General features: G+C 41.7%; 1 protein-coding gene across 3 annotated transcripts in view; it reads left to right on the forward strand.

Moving 5' to 3' along the window:
* dock3 (dedicator of cytokinesis 3) overlaps positions 1–21,210 on the forward strand; it is a 132,041-nt gene that overhangs the window by 46,974 nt on the left and 63,857 nt on the right. For all 3 annotated transcript variants that reach the window (XM_062987080.1, XM_062987081.1, XM_062987082.1), the window contains exons 6-8: positions 9,781–9,929; positions 16,170–16,254; positions 20,207–20,248. In XM_062987080.1, the coding sequence (XP_062843150.1) occupies positions 9,781–9,929; positions 16,170–16,254; positions 20,207–20,248 (276 nt within the window). The remainder of the gene's footprint in view (positions 1–9,780; positions 9,930–16,169; positions 16,255–20,206; positions 20,249–21,210) is intronic.

Below are 21,210 nucleotides of genomic sequence, written 5' to 3' on the forward strand. Positions count from 1 at the left end.
AGTGGTCATAGCCTTCAAGAGAGGGAAACTACAAGCTTGACAGACAGGACTGTTGTAGTAATTTAGTCCTTCCAAGAAAACACCCTCACTGACCCATGATGACATGGTCATCTGAGTTTGGTGGTCTGCACAAAGCCCTGACCTCAAACCTACTATACATCTTGGCCTCAGCTCCACTGAGCAGCTCTGGAATGAACCGGAACATCAATCAAGACTTTTTTAACCATCGTCAGCATCCAGACATAAAAAGTGCTGTCATTGTTTTGATTAAACGGGCACAAATTCCCACAGACATTCTTCAGTCTTATGAGAAGTTTTCTCAGAAGAGCAGTTGTTGTTCTAGCTGAAGAGATCACACCTCACAAAAGGTCACTTGATTTTAATAGGATTTGTTTTTCAAATGAAATGCCCAACATTCTCAGGTGTCCACATACTTTCGGCCATTTAGTTTATGACATTAAATATAAACTAAAAATCAAGCTAGAGTTAGCTTTGACGTTAACGTTAGCGCTGAGCGATGCCAGTTTCCTTCTTGTGCGATTGATCTCCGGTTAATGATGGTAATGAAGGGTCATGATCTTATTTCTCTGAACTGCCATCTATTGACTTTTATTAATCGACTCTGGTGCAGAGTTTTGTGTTTCTGCAAGAGTCTGGAATCCCAGGCGTGAACATCCAGGCGGTAACAATGTGCCAGACAAAAAACGCTTACGAAGGTTTCACGCTAAACCTGACATGTTTTTCTGGAATACATTACTTGTTTCTAGCAGCGCTTGGGTGGCGCAGAGGCAAAGTACACTAGACCGTTACTGCTGAGATCTGGGGATCCAGAGTTTGAATCTCAGCTGTGTTATTGAGCGTATTGGGCGTCTGCATGGAGATGATAGTCTAATATCAAGGGTGGGGGTTGAGCGAAACAGCCGAGCCATTGCAAGGTACACTTGTCAGTGTGCCCTCAGTGCTGGTCCCCAGTCCGGATAGAAAAAACTGTGTTAAATCTGATTCTTCACAGTACTCTCAAGAGTCTGGTTCCTCCTAAGATTTAAGAGTTGGATTCCTCCTAAGACTCAAGAGTCTGATTCCTCCCAAGACTCTCAAGAATCTGATTCCTCTTAAGACTCTCAAGAGTCTGGTTCCTCCTAAGGCTCTCAAGAGTCTGGTTCCTCTCAAGACTCTTAAGAATCTGGTTCTTATTGTTTTAAGGAAGTTTTTGTTGCCACTGTCGGCTTGCTCAACAGGGATTTTTTAGCCTGTTGGTCCTGTATTATTTAAAGTTGCCTTGAGACAATGTCTCTTGTAATAAGCGCTATTGAGTCTGTTGTGTGGGAAAAGACCAGACTAAAAAGGGGAAGAGGTCTTTGATGCTGTGTAAGGACCCTGGTTAGTAGCCTAAGGTGTCTGAACAGAAGTAGAGAAGCCTGGAGATTAGGGCGTGGCTCTCTTTGAGTGACTTCTGGCCTCACGTGTGAATTTACCGAAGGTGTGGGCGAGGTGTGTGAAGGTGTGCACATGTGTCGGAGGGAGTGTGAGGCAGGTAAAGTTACCCTTCCTCGGACACGATCGGAGTCTCCAACAGCGGTTTTATTTTTTATTCAGCATGTGCATTTTGCATTCAAAACCTCGTGCGACCGTGCATCGATGCTCAGACTGATTCAGCCTCACTTAAAAAGGCATTCTCACACTTGCATTCTCATCCGGATAAGAGTCTCTTTTGCACCAAGCGACTCTCCTCTTTGCAACCGCTGCAGAATTTCTCGGAGAAGCATCTGCTAAATGAATAAGCCTTCATGGCTCATTATTCCATAAGCTACAAAGCTAGCACTTTTGTGTGGAGTGTTTGTTTAAACTTCTTTCCTCAGCTCATCAATGATGGTCCCATTTCCAGCCCCACAATTCGCTCCGTGGTTAACGGCCCTCGTGAGGAACATTCCCACCCACTGATGGTGCATTTTACAGTTTGTTTTTCTTCCATTAAAGCTGGTTTGGTGCTTCCATATTAAGTTTTGTCTGGCTGTCCTAGTTTTTAGACCATTGACTCCTATGTCAGAATTAAAGCTCTGTCCCAGTCCAACTTTATTAAACACGTTTCTTGCTATTTTATTCATGCATTTTCGCCCTTTTTCTCCACTTCCGCTGCTGGAGACTCCAATCGTGTCAGAAGACGGTATATTAGCCTGACACACACTCCTTCCGACACGTGTGCAGTCCACTGATCCCTTCTAATTGCCCCATACTTCTGTGAGGTCAGTTTTGCTCATGGAGAGTCATGCCCTGATCTCCACGTTCCTCCACTTCTGAACAGGCATCTTGGGCTACTAACCAGAGTTCTTTACACAGCGTTAAAGACCCGACCCCTTTCCAGTCTGGTCTTTCCCCACCCAGCAGACTTTAGTGGCCAATTGTGCCTGCTAGGGGCGCCCAGCCGACCGGTAGCAAAGCTAAGATTTGCAATATTCCACTGCACTACCAGTGCTGAGATCTCGAGCTCTCGAGTGAATCTCAGCTCTGCTATCAGTCGGCCGGGCGCCTACACAGACACCTGATTTGCTATGGGTCTATTTGAAGGAGGGACGACGGCTGAAACAATGATGCTCGTTGCTGGTGCAAGTACGACCGCTGCTGTCTGATCCGGGTGCCAACGTGGATGCCAGTGCGTGGATCTTTGTGCACAATAAAAAGCGATTAAAATCGGTCAGCTTCTGGACGTGCTAGAGGAGGCGTGTGCTGCCATGTGCCGCTCTGCAGCCTTTTACTGCCAGCTTGGGTTCTGTGTAGAGAATCAGCTATGTATAAAATTAGGATCATTCCATGCCAGTGAAATTGGAAATGAAAATGCACGTGCACTGGTTGCTCGATGTGTCGAACTGGGATTTTGTTTCTGGCTGGTGATGAGGAATTGTTGGAGAAACAATTATGGCATGACACAGCTGGTGCGCTGTGACTGATATCCGTTCGGACCAATCGTCGGGCATCCTCGGGGAGCCGGTGCGGGAGGGAGCTTGTGTGTGGGCTGCTAAGAGCTTCATGCGATGTTAGTTAGGTAAGAGAAGCTGGGGAGGGCGTGATTATAGGGGAGTTTGGGAAGGGAGAGAGACGTGAGCTCCGTGGACGATAGACGCGCTAATCCGTACGGGTTTGTTAGGAAAGTTAAAGTGTTTAAGATAAATAAAGAAGTGCGAGGTTATAAATATAGGCTCCGCACCTTGACAGCGTTCCGCTCCTGGTTTCCGTGAGTAGAAGGATGAGCGTGAGGTAGAGCGAGCATGTGCATTAGAGAGCCAGAGCGAGAGCGGTCGGAGAGAGAGGAGAGCGAGACGGCTCGGACTGTTTGACAGGCTATTATTTGCTTCACACGTCACACTCATGTTTACATCTTCCTCTCTGGAGCTGTGGGAGAAAGCGAGAGGACGGCTTTGCTTCCACAGCGGTAAGTCAGCATGTTTTCTCTGCTTAAATCTATTAAAGATCTGTGCGTTTGTGCTCTGAAGGTTTTTTTTTTCTCATGCTGAAGGCCTGCTGGGTAATTTCTTGTAGCAGGTGAAGATGTGATGATTGCTGACCAGGGCCTGGTCAGGTCAGTCCAGAAACAACAGAAGAACTTTTAGGTTTGTTAGGACTTCTTTAATTACCTGGAGGCTTCGAGGTACAAGCGATGCCACAGTGAGGAAACACAATGAATTAAAATGATCTCTGTAGCATCCACAACATCAGGACTTGGTATCCTCTCTTCTTCTGGTCAGGATTGTGACCTTTTGGCATTTCTTTGTCGGCTTTTGGTGCTGGTGGGACTTGTTCTGTTCACAAGCAAGCCAATCTTTATTTTTTCAAAAGCAGATACTATCCGTGATTATGACTTTTTGGGAAAGACTTATAGAAGTACGTCGTCCTGTGTGGGCGGCACGGTGGCTTAGCAAGAAGGTCCTGGGTTCGATCCCTAGGCGGGGCGGTCCGGGTCCTTTCTGTGCAAAGTTTGCATGTTCTCCCCGTGTCTGCATGGGTTTCCTCCCTCAGTCCAAAAAAACGCAGTCCGGTTAATTGGAGACACTGAATTGCCCTATAGGTGAATGGGTGTGTGTATGTGTGTCTGCCCTGCGATGGACTGGTGCACTGTCCAGGGAGTTACTGTGTGCCTTGCACCCATTGAAAAGCTGGGATAGGCTCCAGCACCACCTGTGACCCTAATTGGTTAAAAGGATAAGAAAATTAATTAATGAATGTCCTGTGTGAGTGATGGAACCTCTTTGCTGGAGACCAGATCTCTGTGGCATCGACAAATCTGGATTCCTTTTTGTTGTTGGCCTTCTTTTATCTGAGTTTCCTGTTCCTTTCTGCTAGTGATCATCTGGCATGTCCGGCGGTGATAATGTTACCAAAATAAAAACATTAGAATAACATGCTTTGGATTCTGAGCTAAATACATTCATAACACATTCAGAGCTTCTTCGTGGACACCAAGAGAGGGCTGACATCTCCTCTGAGCTCTTTTTATCTTAAATAACTCTGGATCTTGAACTGGTTCTGTTCAGGTTCTGTTTCAGAACCTTGGTGCTACCCAGAGTACCGGACCCTGTTTGCACGGATGGCGCTGCACATCTGAAGTGCACAGTTTACCTCTTTATATCATTGAGGTCTCTGAAGCATGAACTACGCAGCACATCAAAAACGCATTTGTTCTTAAACTGAGCCTTCCAGGATCAGCACTGCGACTCTAGCTTGATCTAATTTGTAATGTAATTTTGATCTGGTCAGTGCTGGTGTCCAGTTACGGCCTGTGGTGCTGATCCTTTGGTGCATTTTGCCAGTCCTTGGTTCAGACTCTTCCTGGTCCAAATCTTCTATGATTTAAAGCTGGATTGGCTGAAATGTTTCCTTGTGTGGGATGATTTTTGGAAAGCTGTTCTGGAGGTGTGAATTGGTTACCAATTTGTGGCCAGAATTTGTTACCTTGGTCTGTAACACTACCTCGCTTCTTCTGCAGACTGACTATTCGTTCAGAAGCTCATGTAATCAACATTGTGACCTTCTGATGTAATTACCAGTGATAATGGCCTTTAATTCATTTAGCATGGTTTGTTTCATTATCGTGACGTTTATAACAGGCAACAAGAACCTTCTGGAAACCCTGGCTCACATTATAGTCCACTTTATGGATTAGATTTAGGTAAAAAGCTTTATAAGCACTTCTGTTTGCTAATCGATTGTTAAAATCATATGAATACAAAAGCGCAATTAACTTCGACTCCTTCGTCCACATGTGGGATATTTTGTGAGAACCTGTAAGATCCTTGTGGGAATCTGGAGCTGCAAAAAAAAATGACCTGTGTGTGTGCAGATCCCTTTAAATCTCTGTAACACCATTAAAACAGTCATCATTCATGATTATGTAAGTCATTAATCAGTTAAAGATGCACCGAGCACTTTTTTGCTGAATAATCGTACACCTTACTGTATCTACAGAGCGGCGAGGGTTTTGTGAGCTGTACTATGGTAAATACGTATTGCTGTGGGTTTTGGTGTTCATATTATAGGGGTTGTGACCTTAATATAATACATGAGCTAATATGCATGATCTAATGGGATGTTCCTGTTGGCTTTTACTGGTGACCACCAGACATGACCTGCAGAAATGATCCTTGACTCCTTTGATATGTTTGCACTCAATCCAAGGCCAGACATCGACTGGATCTTTCCTAGAGCTTTTGACCATTAACAAAACAGCAAGAAGGGCCTGGGTTTGATTCCCTGGTTGGATGGCCAGGCTCTTGGAGCTACAAAAAATTGTCCTAAATGTGTGTGTGTGTGTGTGTGTGTGTGTGTAGTTCCTGCCTTTCAATCAATGAATCAGATCATTGCATTCTCACCGCAACTCTGACCAGGATAAAGCTGATAAAGGATGAATTGTGACCAAAAATCCCTATTTGTGAGACGTTTCACACACTTAATGTTGTGATTGATATGGTCAAACCAGACCAGACGAGTATTATTATAAGATTTCTGAAATATAGAGGGTTTAAAAGACTGAAGCTACGATGCACCACCCACACGTACACTGTCAAAACCAAAAACATCTAGAATCTTGTTATGCCTGCAGTCCGATCTGTGCGTTCAGTTTACTTTCCCTGCTCTTCCTTTCCTTGTTTTTCCATAATTTTGGACTTTGTACCATCTTACAGTGCCAGTCTGGCATCGTCATGGCTCCTGGCACTGATGGTAGCATCAGCATCAAACCAGAGAAGCTTGTGGGCTCCTCTGATTTTGGTGTATTAGCATGCTGGTGCACCATGTGTGTTATTTTCTTGCTCCACCACCCACTCCGTCCATTGATCGTGGGCTGACTCACACCTCGCCACCCACTCACTGTGCCAGCGTAACAGCATCATGGCTGCCTTTACCTGCCATAGTCAGTTTCCTCCACGCTAATCTGTATCCAGCCCACACGTACGTTTGAAGGAGACAGAACAGAACGGTGGATGGTTACCCAACAAAAAACAAGAGGAACGCTATGTGACCAAAAGTATGTGAACACCCGACCTGACGAGAACTTTATGAACGATGGATTTGAAGTACTACTGTGGAAATGTATGCCCATTCAGTCAGAAGGGAAAATACTGAGGTCTGGCAGATGTGGGGCTGAAACCTGTGATCTTCTGATTACTAGTCCTGTACTCTAACCGCTGAGCTACCGCTGCCAATTCAATGTTGATGCCTGTAGTTTTGGCATGTCCTGTCGAACACGCTCATGCTCAGGTGTCCCAATATTTTAGTCCCTATAGTCTCAGCATATCACTCACTTTCTTAACCACTTATCCAATTAGGGTCTGGTGCCGGAGCCTATCCCAGCTTTTCAATGGGCGCAAGGCACACAGTAACACCCTGGATGGGGCGCCAGTCTATCGCAGGGCAGACACACACACACACACACACACATACACACACCAATTTACCTATAGGGCAATTAGTGTCTCCAATTAACCTGACTGCATGTTTTTGGACTGTGGGAGGAAACCGGAGCTTCGGAGGAAACCCACGCAGACACGGGGAGAACATGCAAACTCTGCACAGAAAGGACCCGGACCCTAATTGGATAAACGGTTAAGAAAGTGAGTGAGTGAGATTGTACTACTGTGGGGCAGTTATGACCTACAGAGCATAAAATGCCATTCATTCATTGTCTGTTTTATTACCACTTCATCCTTGTCAGGGTCGCGGTGGGTCCGATTTATTGGCCAAAAGGCAGGAAACACCCTGGACAGGTTGCCAGTCCATCATACTGCACACACACACACACACACACACACACTGGTCGCCATCGAACCCAGGACCTTCTTGCTGTGATGAGACAGTGCTACCCACTAAGCCACCATGCCGCCCAGTACAATATTATACAACAGAAAATCAGAAATGTGTACACGCACTCAAACAAAAAAGGGGGCGGCATGGTGGGTAGCACTGTCACCTCACAGCAAGAAGGTCCTGGGTTCAATCCCTAGATAATGTGGTTCAGGTCTTTTCTGTGTGGAGTTTGCATGTTCTCCCAGTGTCTGTAAGCAGTAACTACCTGTCCTGTCATTAGTGTGACCAAAGTTTGTAAAACATGACATTAAAATCTTAATAAAATAAATAACAAACAAAAAAGTGGGAGCAATTCACTCTTAATGTGTCCCAATACTTTTGTTCATGTAGTATACGTCATTATAAACATCTTTAATAATATGAATAATCTCTTCATCGTGCGTTTGTGGGTTATTTGGAAATTTAAGGATAAACAAATGAATAAATAAATGATAAAATGAATATAATATTAGTATAATCTACCCTAATACTAGAGCATTTTTGTGATCAGGCTTCGCATGCGATGCTCGGCCCGATTGTTTAGTTTCCGCCTCTCACTGATGAGCTGCGGATGATTTATGATCACGTCTTCATGTTAGAAAATCTCATTTTCTCCTAAATGCCCTTTCACATCCGGAGCTCTTTCAAAAAAAATAAAAACACTGCAAATATTAAAGCTCATAAACATTTCATTTCTCTCATCCACGAGTTTAAATTCTCATCTGTGCAGATAAAATATCACGAGCTGCGAGTTTTCCCACTATCGCGGTATTCATTAACTCACGGCAGCTTCTAATGGATTCACGCTGAAAGCGATCCGTCCATATCTGACAAAAAGGGAAAGTGCATTGTGGGTAATGAGCATTCCTGGAGATTCTGTTACGGTGGAAAGCAGTGCAGGCAGGGAAAGTCTTGTAGTGGATCGGATTAAAACCACATCGCTTCTATTCTGTTGCTGAAACGTTTTAATGCCTCCTGAGGGTAAATGTGTAGGTTTACCCTGCTGGCAGAAGTACAGAATATGACTTTTCACTCAGCGCTTATACGACAATCAAATCAATAAATATAAGAGTCACTGAAAAATAGGAGAAGTAGAAAAGACAACAACAACCCTACCTTATTAAAAATAAATGTAAATAATAATAATAAGACATTGCTGCACTAATACAGCATTCATCAGTGATATTGAGGACAGGCGACCGGGTTTTGTTAAACGTCTGTGTTGTTTAACCTGTAGGCGTGTAGCTTTTCCAGTCTAATATTGCTCAAGGGTTCCTAGAGCCACCAGTTATGAGTAGGCAAGGAGGAAAGCGGCTTATTTCTAACACAGCCTCTGTTGCACGTACGGCAACTCAGCTAGCACACCTCTCCTCTCCTTCAACACACACAGATCTCGAATCTCGGCGGTGATGAGCAGGCAATTTAGACTTCTGCACCACCAAACTACTGCAAATTAATAATTAAATTTAACCTTTGACTGTGATTAGCTGCTTTTATGTGGTGTTTCCATTATTTTGTCCCTCAAGGTTCCTATTTAATCCCCATGTTTTCTGAATGACAGACCCAAAAATCTTTCCAAGCTCACTGAGGTGCAGCTTTTTATCAGATGAGATTGTAGGAAGGCGATATTTAGATCACGCTGGTCGTTTTCAGGTGGATGTCAGTTTAGATTTGTTGATCTCCGCCCTGAAGTGTTTGACCTCTGATCTTGTGGCAGAACAATGTTGGACACGTCTGGCCAAATACTGTTTTTTAAGAGGAAAGATGAGACAGTTTTTGCAGCAAAAACCCCTCGAACATTACAATTTATATTAAACTATAAACATTAAACTATATATAACGCACAGTTTCTGAAATGTTAAATAAATAAATACATAAATAATAATAAATAAAAAAAATAGCCAGCTTGGCGCCTCACATATAAATTTTGTATTAATGTTTATCAGTATAAATAACCTTTAATTATGATTATAAAATTTGACAGCATCAATGAAATACAATGCATATTATAAAATATGGGTATTTCTTAATAGCTTTTTTAAATTCTGTCTATTTCTATTAATCTTGTTGTATCCACTTACATAGTTCTTTTTTTCACTAACTGAGGATGGCTGTGACTAACAAATGCCCTTTGTGACATGTAAGGTTACCAACCACTTCTTTTCACCTGTCAGAGACAAATTTAGAGTCATGGTGAAATTTTGTATGCAGCAGTTTGATCCTTGGGACACTTCAAGCACTGCAGATGGAATTAAGAAACGTATGGTAGAAACTGTAATGATGGTCTGTCAGTGTAGCAGTTCTGTGTGTGTGTGTGTGTGTGTGTGTGTGTGTGTGTGTGTGTGTAAGTAATGCTTTAAATAAAATAAATCTGCTCTTCTCATACAATCAGGTCTCAGATGCACTTTTGTCATGAATTTTGACCCTTATACTGTTTGTACCCCACAGAAGCATAAAGTGGACCTCTTCTATAAGCTGCGTCACGTGATGAACGAGCTGATCGACCTGAGGCGGCAAATGCTATCCGGTCATCTGACCCAGGATCAGATTAGTGAGATCAAACGCCACATCACGATCCGCCTGGACTGGGGAAATGAGTAAGTACACGTGTGTGTTTTATTACAATTCTTGAAGTTTGTTGTTTTACTGTGTCTAAAGTAAATGATATACTGTGATTAGTGATCAATTTCATACTTAAACTGGACATACTGTATAATGACTTTTTTATTGAAATACTTTGTTAATAATAAACTAGGAGGCTATGCTACAAAGGTAAAAAACACCCCTCCTAATAATTGAGTTCAAATGTTTTCATCACAGTTATTACTATTAATATGAATATTAAAATAATATATATATATATATATATATATATAAGGCAAACTATTATTTTTAAGTTTGTGGCAGCAGTTTAGAAAAGATCACTTCCTGTTACAGCAAAGCTATGCCACTGTGCATAGAACAAGGTCCATAAAGTCCAGACACTGTTAGTGCTGTTCTAGCAAGGTCGTGTTGGTGTGTTCAAATACATTTAACTATACAGTGTGTAGTTATTATAAAATATGCTGGGTCAAATGTATATTTATTTAATGAGGACTTTAATCAGGTCTTTTCGGAAGGGCCAAGAAACGGTGTAAAAGCTAAAATATGATAAAGCCTAAAAAGACTGGATTGAAGACCAGTAGTATTATGGAGTATTATGGAGTATTATGGAGTATTATGGAGTATTATGGAGTGACAAATCCAAGCTTGAAAAACTTGGGTCCATTTATTGACAGTATGTGAGAAGAAGAGTTGAAGGACGATGTAAGAATGACCGATTGCAACCTTCGTTAAAACACGGTGGTGGGTCTGTCCTGGTGTGAGGCTGCATTTCTGCCAGTGGTGTTGATGGGATCATAAATGCTGAAAAGTACAGTCAGGTTTTAATTCATCGTGCCGTTCCTTCTGGAAAGCATCTGAATCGGGAATGGTTTGATGTTTTAGCATGATCATGATTCCAAGCACATTGCTAATGCAGTGAGATCATATTTAGAGTGATGAACCGGCCAACACAGAGTCCAGGCCTGAATATGTTAGAAGCAGTTTGGGATTAGCTGGACAGAGAAATAAATAAAAGAAAGTCTAAATCTGAAGAATATGAATATAGATGGTCATTAAAACTTAGCTAGCGTTGGCTTAGGACTTTTACACAATACTGTACGTTTGACCCAGCATATTTAAAAATAACACAAAGAAATAAGTGTTCCAAAAAAGAGCAGTCGCAGCAGAACGTACATGCTGTAAAATACACGACCGCAACAACTGTGAGTAAACAATCGTACCTTCTTTGTGCGCTAATTAAACTGACCGCTGAGCCTCGTCTCTGTAAGGGTGATTCATATTTCCTGGGGATGGTTTTTATTAATTAGTGCGTCTGAGATCTGTCAGACCTCTGTGTTCGTCCGTCATCACGATATGTCGTACAGGCTAATAAAAGCTCAGACCGTTGGTGTTTCAGTAAGAGAACGATACACAGTTACTCAGGAGTAACTCGGTACTTACTGCCTCGTAGATTCTGAGCAAACAATGTGGACGATCGGCTTTATTTAGAGACCCACCGAGTTCCACGTTTGGCTTCATTTATCTCTCCGTCAGCGGTTTAACTCACACTGCTGCATTATTTATTAGCCGTGCTGTAATTCACCGTTTCCACAATGCTTTTGTTTTCGACCACACACGACTCGGAATATACACGCTCACTGAGCACTTTATTAGGAACACCCATCTGGTACGTCCATTTATTTATTATTCATTCATTATTTTATAAGCTACACCTGGCATACAGATGAGCCTTTGTTGCTCTGTACATTTGTCTAGACCTAAAATCCCAACAACACTGCTTCACCTGCTACACTCATACGTTTACATTTTCAGCATTTAGCAGACGCTTTTATCCAAAGCGACTTACAATTACGACTGAACATGATTTTGAGCAGTTGAGGGTTAAGGGTCTTGCTCAGGAGCCCAACAGTGGCAACTTGGCAGTAATGAGGCTTGAACCGGCAACCCTCTGATTACTAGTCCAGGACCTTAACTACTGAGTTATCTCTGCCCATTTAGCACCTCTATCCAAAGGGACTTACAGTACCGTGACAGTATACAGTCTGAGCGATTGAGGGTTAAGGGCCTTGCTCAAGAGCCCAACAGCAGCGACCTGGCAGTGGTAGGGATTGAACCAGTGACCTACTGATTATTACTCCAGTACCTTAACACACACACGACCATCTTATTACCTTGTGAGTGTCATTACAGTGCTGAGAATGGTGAAAAAATGTTTTTCAAACAGTGGTAGCCTAGTGGGTAGGGGTTTGGGCTATCAACTGAAAGGTTGAGAGTTCAAACCCCAGCTCTGCCATGCAGCCACTGTTGGGCCCTTGAGCAAGGCCCTTAACCCTCTCTGCTCCAGGGGCGCTTTACGATGACTGACCCTGCGCTATGACCCCAGCTTCAGCTGGGATATGCAAAGAAAGTATTTTATAGTACCATATGTCTGTATATGTATATATGACAAATAAAGGCGTTCTATAATTGTTTGGGCACTAAAGTCAACAAATTATTCCTGTTTAAAAGTGGATTTTTAAAACTGTTCAGCTGGGTAATCGTACAAAGCCATGGTTGTTTTGTTTCTGCAGTTTATAATGTGCAATGTAAAAAATAATTGTACTTCATTACTAACTTGCTAAATTGGACAAAAATAGTTTCCTGACCACGCTTTATCGTGTTTGGAGTCACGGTGAGTCTGATTTATTGTTCAAAAGGCAGGAAACACCCCGGACAGGCTGCCAGTCCATCACAAAAAATATAAAGAGTAAAGCATTATTTATGGCCGGTCTGAGCCGTTTGCTCTCAACTGGTCAGGGATAAAATGAGCACTGTGGCCGAGAGCCAGTACTGAAGCCAGCACACTCCGGCCCTCCGAGCTCCCAGTCAGCCAAATCAACAGATGAAGATAAATTACTGCTGCTGGTGGAAATTAGGGAAATACTAATCACTTATTCACTGTCAGGTGGAGGAAAGCTGGGGCGCTAGCAGGTCTTTTACTTCATTAATAGATAATGTTTTTGTGCTCAGGTGGTGCCGCAGCCTTAAACGATGGCCCACCACTGCTCAGTCACGACTCAAGTCAAACAGTTTGCCGTGTCTGTGGCTCTCCATGGTCACACACCAACCACATAATACCATGGGCATGGTTGTGGAGGGCCTGGTGCCACCAAGAAACACTGGACACAATGCAGGAAAACATTTAAAAGGCAAAAGATGGGACAGCATGGAAAGATCAAGCTTTACCATGGATGGAGATGTTGAAGTGGTGGACAGCTTTGTTCTACTTGGTTCAGTTATTAACATCAAAGGATCCAGGAGTCAGGAAATAACACACAGATCAGAGAAAGATCAGAACTGTCTTCTGTCCAGACTTTGGTCTTGTCTGTGGTTTTTTATATATGTGAAAGCTGGACGATAAACAAATTGGGACAGAAGGTTATAGAAAATCTATAACTTTGACATTGGTGCATCAGTGCCTGCTACATGGGTGGCTTGCATATTTTTGAAGGTACTACTGATGCCAAGGCGTATTTTGGGATTTCAGAGAGTCCACGGTCATTTCAGCTAGACACTGTCAACCTTGTTTTGCATGTGCTACAACAATGTGGCTTTATAGACAGAGTGTGGGTGTGCTCGACTGGCCTGCCTGCAGTCCAGATTAGTCACTTGTTGAAAATGTTTGACGCATCATGAACACTAGAATCAGAGAACGACAACCACAATTGTTGCGCAACAGTTCCATGGTTAAAAAGTGTAATTAATAGGAATTTTAATTTTAATTGCGGTTATTTGTTTGGTATTTATATGTAAACTTGTCATTGTCTCAGCATCAAGTCACAGACAGGTGACCTTCCATTCTCCTAAAACTGTCATGCTTTATATTTTCCTGAAATCCATGCTTTACTCATTGATGGCAAGTCAATCAGGTCAGGACTAGCACAATACAGGGACACAGGGACAATACAGGGGACACTTACTTTCATTGTACAAGATGTCCCAACTTTTCTTGAAACGGGGGCTGTATCTAAAATATTAACAACAATCTACTGGATGTAAGTTCCAAGGGAACTAAAACAACAATGATCAATGGTTTTGTGTTCCTGAACAATGACAGAGGAGTTTATAAGCACCCCAGCATCCTCAGGGAACATCAAAGTCAACATCCATGTCAGCTCTTATGAAGGCCATATGTTCTTCAAGGTTGTTGAGAGCTCTGCACTTTTACTCAGTACCCTGTCAGCAGAATGTGGCTGGCAGACGCAGCGCTGGCTATGCTAACACAATAATTGAGTAAATGAAATAAAATAGAAGGCACTCGCTGCCACATGCTGACGTTTATAGACAGGCCTGAAGGACAGGAGAAATATAATAGACGTTTCATTATCAGTCTGTGTATCCGCACTGTGTTATGAATGTGTAAAGCCACTGACATTTCTGCTGTCACAGGTCAGTCCAGTATGAGTTAAATAAATAAGGCCCAGTTTTAACTGACCTGGTGTCCCTGACCTGCCTGAACTTTTATGTCAATTTACTGTGTGAAGAGCTGCATTACTCTCAAATAATCTGACCCATCCAATAAATGAATGAATTTTATAATCTAATATTACAAAATCCTAAATTAATGTTAAATATTACCAAAATTGTTCCAAACCTTTTAGACCAATTAGATTTAGCATGAGAAAGCTATTGATTTAACATTTTATAATCCATTCATCCAAGATTAAATATATATTCATATCCATTATTTAACATAATTTAATGTACATTTTTTTATTAAATATAAGTCTATGACATGGATGATGCATTACTATTACTACTAGTACTTTTACTATTGCTATTGCTTCTATTATTACTACTAATGCTACTTATACTACTACTATTAATACTACTTATACTACTACTACTGCTGCTGCTATTATTACTGCTACTATTACTACTGCTACTACTACTACAACTACTACTACTATTACTAATACTAAGTACTACTATGTAAGTAGTAATGCTACTTACACTACTACTATTAATACTACTTATACTACTACTACTGCTGCTGCTATTATTACTGCTACTATTACTACTGCTACTACTACTACAACTACTACTACTATTACTAATACTAAGTACTACTATGTAAGTAGTAATGCTACTTACACTACTACTATTAATACTAATACTATTAATACTACTTATACCACTACTACAGTGGTGGCTTAGTGGTTAAGGTAGTGGACTAGTGGTCTGAAGGTTGCCGGTTCAAGCCTCACCACTACCAGGTTGTCACTGTTGGGCCCCTGAGCAAGGCCCTTAACCCTACTTAATTACTACTACTGTTAATACTACTTATACTACTACTATTAATGCTACTTTAAAACTACTACTATTATTACTAGTAATGGTTCTTATTACAAATACTACTGCTATTACAACTGCTATTACTACTACTTACACCCCTACTACTACTAATATTACCACTACTGTTAATACGTTGCTAATATTTATGCTACTACTGCTATAACTACTGCTATTGCAACTACTACAACTATTTTTATTCTGCTACTACTGCTATTACTACTTACTAATAACTAATGCTACTTACACCACTTGTACTACTACTACTTCTGCTACTAGATATAATACTACTACTATTATTTATTGCACGACTGCTGCTATCATTACATACTGTTGGGTCCTTGAGCAAGGCCCTTAACCCTGTCTGCTCCAGGGGCGCCGTAAGTTGGCTGACCCTGCGCTCTGACCCCAGCTTCCAACACCAGCTGGGATATGCGAAGAAAGAATTTCATTGTACTGTACATCTGTATATGTATATATGACAAATAAAGGATATCTTTCTTTCTTTCTTTCTTATATATATTATGCTACTACTAATACTACTACCACTACTACTCTTATTATTATTGCTACTACTACAACTATTTTTATTGTACTACTACTGCTATTACTACTACTAAGTGTTTGTATATCACATGGTATTGTTTCACACTAACCAGTGTTTATTATTACACTGTAAATAATGCAGTCAGTACACCGTCAGACTGAACACTTGGTTTTTGTTGTATTAAGCAGTCGTTGTGATTAACAGTGTACAATGTGCAGCAGATACCAGGCTGGTGCTTGGTGTTTAATATACCAACATTATTCTGAGTTTTAAATACTGTTCTTTTATTTCTACCGCTACTAATGCACGATTGTCTCCCTGTTCTGGGTTTGATTGTCTTTTTTTTACTGAACAGACACTTAGGGCTCGATCTGGTACCAAGGAAGGACTTTGAAATGGTGGATGCAGACCAGATTAGCGTCACTGATCTCTACAAAATGGTAAGTGTTACTTATTAAATCGCAGTTCTGCACAGAACCCTCACCTTAAACATTTTGAACTTCTTTGGGATTCATTAGTATTAGATGAATTAGATCATCACAGTAAACATTATCAAAGAGTTCAGTGCATCAGATTCGACCAGATAGACCGCAAATATCCTCCAAACCAGGAGATGTTAATTAAACGCTTGCATGTTAATGAATCAGATTATAAATTTGCGTTCTGTATTTCTAGAACGAGACCAAATGTGCTTTTATTTTTGCCCGATATCAGAAATTTTTTTCTGCTGTAAATTTGTCTCCGCTCCCGTATACCCGACGTGACACCGTCAGCAGAATAGCTGCCAGTGTGATCATTATGGTTGGTATGGTATGCAGTGCCGCCCTGGCCTTGGCACCGGGGTGACACACCTGCAGGGCCTGTTGGCACTCACATGGAAGAAGAGTTGGCAGGGACGTCAGCACCTCGCCTTTTCTTTCTCCTCTCATTTTTCATCGAACGCTTTATCAATCACCGCCAGTACAGTCTGTTATAAGGACAAAAGTATTGGGACACCCCTTGTAATGATTAAATGATATGCTTCAGTCTTTGCAGCAACAGTTTAGGGAAGGTCCATTCCAGTTCCAGCATGACTGAGCTGCTGTGCACAAAGACATGAAGAAAAGCTCGATTTAAACACTCCAGTGACCTGCACAAAGCCCTGACCTCATAAATTAAAGCTTTTTTGACCAACATCAGTGCCTGGCCATACAAATGCTGTCATCTTTTGACTGAATGGGCACAAATTCCCACAGACAAACCAAAGTCTTGTGAGAAGCCTTCTCTTCTATTTTAACCGCATTTGTTTTTGAAATGGGACGCCCGACAAGCTTGTGGTCAGGTGTCCGAATACTTTTTGACCATCTAGTGTAACTTTAACTATAAATGTCATAAATCTTTCACCTATTTCGGATCATTTGGTGGAAACCTGAAACACATACATCACTGTCGACCTTCCTGCCAAACGAACGTCAAAAAATAAAGTAAAATTTGATGCTTGTGGAAACACCATCCATCAGATGTCAGTTTTTAAAGACCCCGAGCACAAAAGCACTGAAAGCAGGTGGTTTTTGTGTCCCGTTCGGAGAGAACTCACTCCTCAGGTTCTTTTTGGATGCCCGCTCGCACTGAGTTGGCGTTCTCTGTTTGATTCAAAGAGTTTGTGGGAGGAAGTGAAGCCGTTTGCCAAAACCGAAAATGCAACTCAAGTGGGCAGAGCTGTAAAAGCCTCCACATCCTACCCACCTTTAGGCAACAGAGAAGCTCCGAGTGCTGCTAACGTTGACCTTTGTTTTGTAGCAGCGTGTTCAAAGCTTAGCATTCTGAGTACTATAAAACTCCACAGGTTTGTGTAAAGACTGCTGAAGCTAAAAAGCTACTCAATACGTACAGACTACCGCTGGTATCCAGGGCTTATGTCCCTAGCAGTGCTATCGGCCGGTCAGATGTCTACATTGACCTGATTGGCTGTGTCGTGGTGTGTGTGTGTGGGGGGGTGTTTTCTGCCTTTTTCCCAATAAATCAGACCCATCTCGATCCATTATAGGATAAAGCGGTGGTAAAGGATGAAGGAACGAATGAAGGAAGAAAGGAAGGTAGGTAAGTAGGTAGGTAAATAGGTAGATAGGTGGATAGATAGGTAGGTAGGTAAGTAAATAGGAAGGAAGGGAGAAAGGTAGGTTGGTAAATAGGTAAGTAGATAGGTAAAGAGAAAGAAAGGGAGGTAGGTAGGTAGGTAAACAAGTAAATAGGTAGATAGGTATTTAAATGGGCAGGAAGGTAGATAGGTAGGTTGGTAAATAGGTAAGTAAATATGTAGGTAAATAGGTAAATAGATAGAAAGGTAGGTAGGTAGGTAAGTAGATAGGTAAATAAGAAGGAAGGAAGGTAGATAGATAGATAGATAGGTAGGTAGGTAGGTAGGTAGGTAGGTAGGTAGGTAGGTAAATAGGTAGATAGGTATTTAAATAGGCAGGAAGGTAGATAGGTAGGTAGGTAGGTAAATAGGAAGGAAGGTAAGTAGGTAAATAGGTAGGTAGGTAGGTAGGTAGGTAGGTAGGTAGGTAGGTAGGTAAATAGGTAGATAGGTATTTAAATAGGCAGGAAGGTGGGTAGGTAGGTAGGTAGGTAGGTAGGTAGGTAGGTAGGTAGGTAGGTAGGTAGGTAAATAGGAAGGAAGGTAAGTAGGTAAATAGGTAGGTAGGTAAATAGGAAGGAAGGAAGAAAGCTCCAAATTTGGAAGAGAAAAAGGGGTCAGGCTGTCAACCACGTATAAATAATCAATCAGGACACATTTAGGGTGTGTATGACAGTAAATGTGGATGTATGTAAGTATATATAAATGTAGCTGTGACTAAACCCCCTCCAGCACATCACATTACATTTGTAGAAACGTGTAAATGTGTTGGACATGCTTGCTAGCTTCATTGTTCGGCGCTGTTTAGGATTAATGAGTCTCTCGGGGAGTGTTTAGCATCTCTAATGCTACAATAACCCAGAACAGAAGGAGACTGTGAGTGGTTTTGTTTACTTTCTCTAAATTTAGACGATTCCCTGCCGGAGTGGTGGGTGACGCCTCACTAGCTGTCAGGATATCAGGACGTTTGCACCTCGTGCGTGTTTCATCAGCGTCAGTGTTACAGGATTAGAAAATCATCAGATTTATTCTGAACACACACAGATATCAGAGGGAAACACGGGCTGTGCTGTAGAGCATCCTAATCAGATGATAATCCAGTAAATCCTGGATAATTATCCTGATCAAACTGAGACGTGATACAGTTGTACTGAACATGATTGGCACCCTGAACACTGAGAACACCGTGTGAAATATCCGCTGTAATGAAGAGTTCAGAGAAACGGCCTGGATTTATAAACTCTGATGTTTAATACAGAGAAGTGTGTGTGTGTGTGTGTGTGTGTGTGTGTGTTTTGTCTATGTATCAGTGTGTTGTATTCAGATTGGTGTGTGTAATTGTGTGTGTTTGGTCTATCAGTGTGTTCTGTTTAAAGTGGTGTATGTGTGTGTTTTGTCTGTATGTCTCTGTGTGTGTTTTATTCAGTGTGTGTGTGTGTTTTATTCAGATCGGTGTGTGTATATATGTCTCTGTGTGTCGTTTTGTGTGTGTGTGTGTGTTTTGTTGAGAATGTCGTGTGTGTGTGTGTGAGAGAGTTTTATTCAAAGTAAGTGTGTGTGTGTGTTTCATTTGTATGTCTGTGTGTTTTACTCAGTGTGTGTTTGTATGTGTGTGAGTTTTATTAAAAGTAAGTGTGTGTGTGTGTGTGTTTTACTTAGAGTGTGTGTTTGTGTGTTTGTGTGTGAGTTTTATTAAAAGTGTGTGTTTGCGTGTGTTTTACTTAGATTGTGTGTTCGTACGTGTGTGAGTTTTATTAAAAGTAAGTGTGTGTGTGTGTGTTTCATCTGTATGTGTGTGTGGTTTACTCAGAGTGTGTTCGTATGTGTGTGAGTTTTATTAAAAGTAAGTGTGTGTGTGTGTTTCATCTGTATGTGTGTGTGGTTTACTCAGAGTGTGTTCGTATGTGTGTGAGTTTTATTAAAAGTAAGTGTGTGTGTGTGTTTCATCTGTATGTGTGTGTGGTTTACTCAGAGTGTGTTCGTATGTGTGTGAGTTTTATTAAAAGTAAGTGTGTGTGTGTGTTTTATCTGTATGTGTGTGTCTTTTACTGAGTGGTGTGTGTGTGTGTGGTTCGGAGTGGCTGGGGGTTATTGCCCGGGGCTCCCCCTCCACCCCCTCCCCCCACACACACACACACGCGCGGTGTAGTCGCGGCTGACAGCGCAGAGTTGTTGTTGTAGCAGCGTTAACCTCTAACCTGAACAGACACACTTCAGTGAAGATTTCTCACAGATGTGTTCACTCACTTCCTCCTCTGTCTCTGTTTCCCTAACAGCATCTGTCCAGCCGACACAGCGTCCAGCAGAGCACGTCACAGGTACCACACACTGCCCGCTCCTCTCCGAGGAACTCTGCCACCTTTCACTACGATTTTCCCTTCGTACAGAACATCCTGAGCCGTGTGGAGGTCACTCATAACCCCGGGCTGCTGTGCACCTGTTTAGCGCTTGAGTTTTAGTTACGACTTTATCTTGAGTTTTGGACGCACTACTGACTTTTACTACGACTATGATTTTTGCTACGACCCAGGCAACACAAACAAAACATTAAATTAAAACACACAACAAAATGAAGTTAATTAAAAAATGGCAAAATAATAATAATAATGACAATCTGGTCCCACTGGGGTTTACAAGGTGTAACATAAAGCTTTCACACGGGGGCGTTCATGTACAAGTTCACTTTGTCTTTATGTGCATGTTTAAATTAGTTTATTTAATTATTATTATTATTTTCTGCGACCTATTTTTTTTGGCTTGCAACCCAACCAAGGGTCGCAACCCACAGAGATGTGTGCTGAGACATCTACTTTCTAAAACTTTCTGGGCGTTTTTGGGTGTTTAGGGTTGGGTTATTTTCCAACATTTCTTTGAATCCATGGATACGGACCGTCGCCATACAGAATCACAGAGCTCAGCGTATAAATACACCCTAACCAGGATGCCAGATAATAATCAGGCAACACAAACAATACATCAAATTAAAACACAAAATGAAATCTACTTAATTAATAGAAATAATGGCAATCTGGTCCCACTGTGGTTTACAAGATATAACGTAAAGCCTCTACAAGGGGGTGCACAAGTTCACTTTGTCTTTATGTGCATGTTAAAATTAGTTTATTTAATTATTATTATTTTTCTCTGCAGCCTTTTTTGGCTTGCGACCCACCCAAGGGTTGTGACCCAGGGTTCAAAAAACGCTGGTTTAGACAGACATGTGTGCTGAGACATCTACGTTCTGGAACTTTCTGGGCGTTTTTTGGGTGTTTGGAGTTAG

This window comes from Trichomycterus rosablanca, chromosome 24 (genome assembly GCF_030014385.1).
Source record: "Trichomycterus rosablanca isolate fTriRos1 chromosome 24, fTriRos1.hap1, whole genome shotgun sequence".
Classification (NCBI taxonomy): Eukaryota; Metazoa; Chordata; class Actinopteri; order Siluriformes; family Trichomycteridae; genus Trichomycterus; species Trichomycterus rosablanca.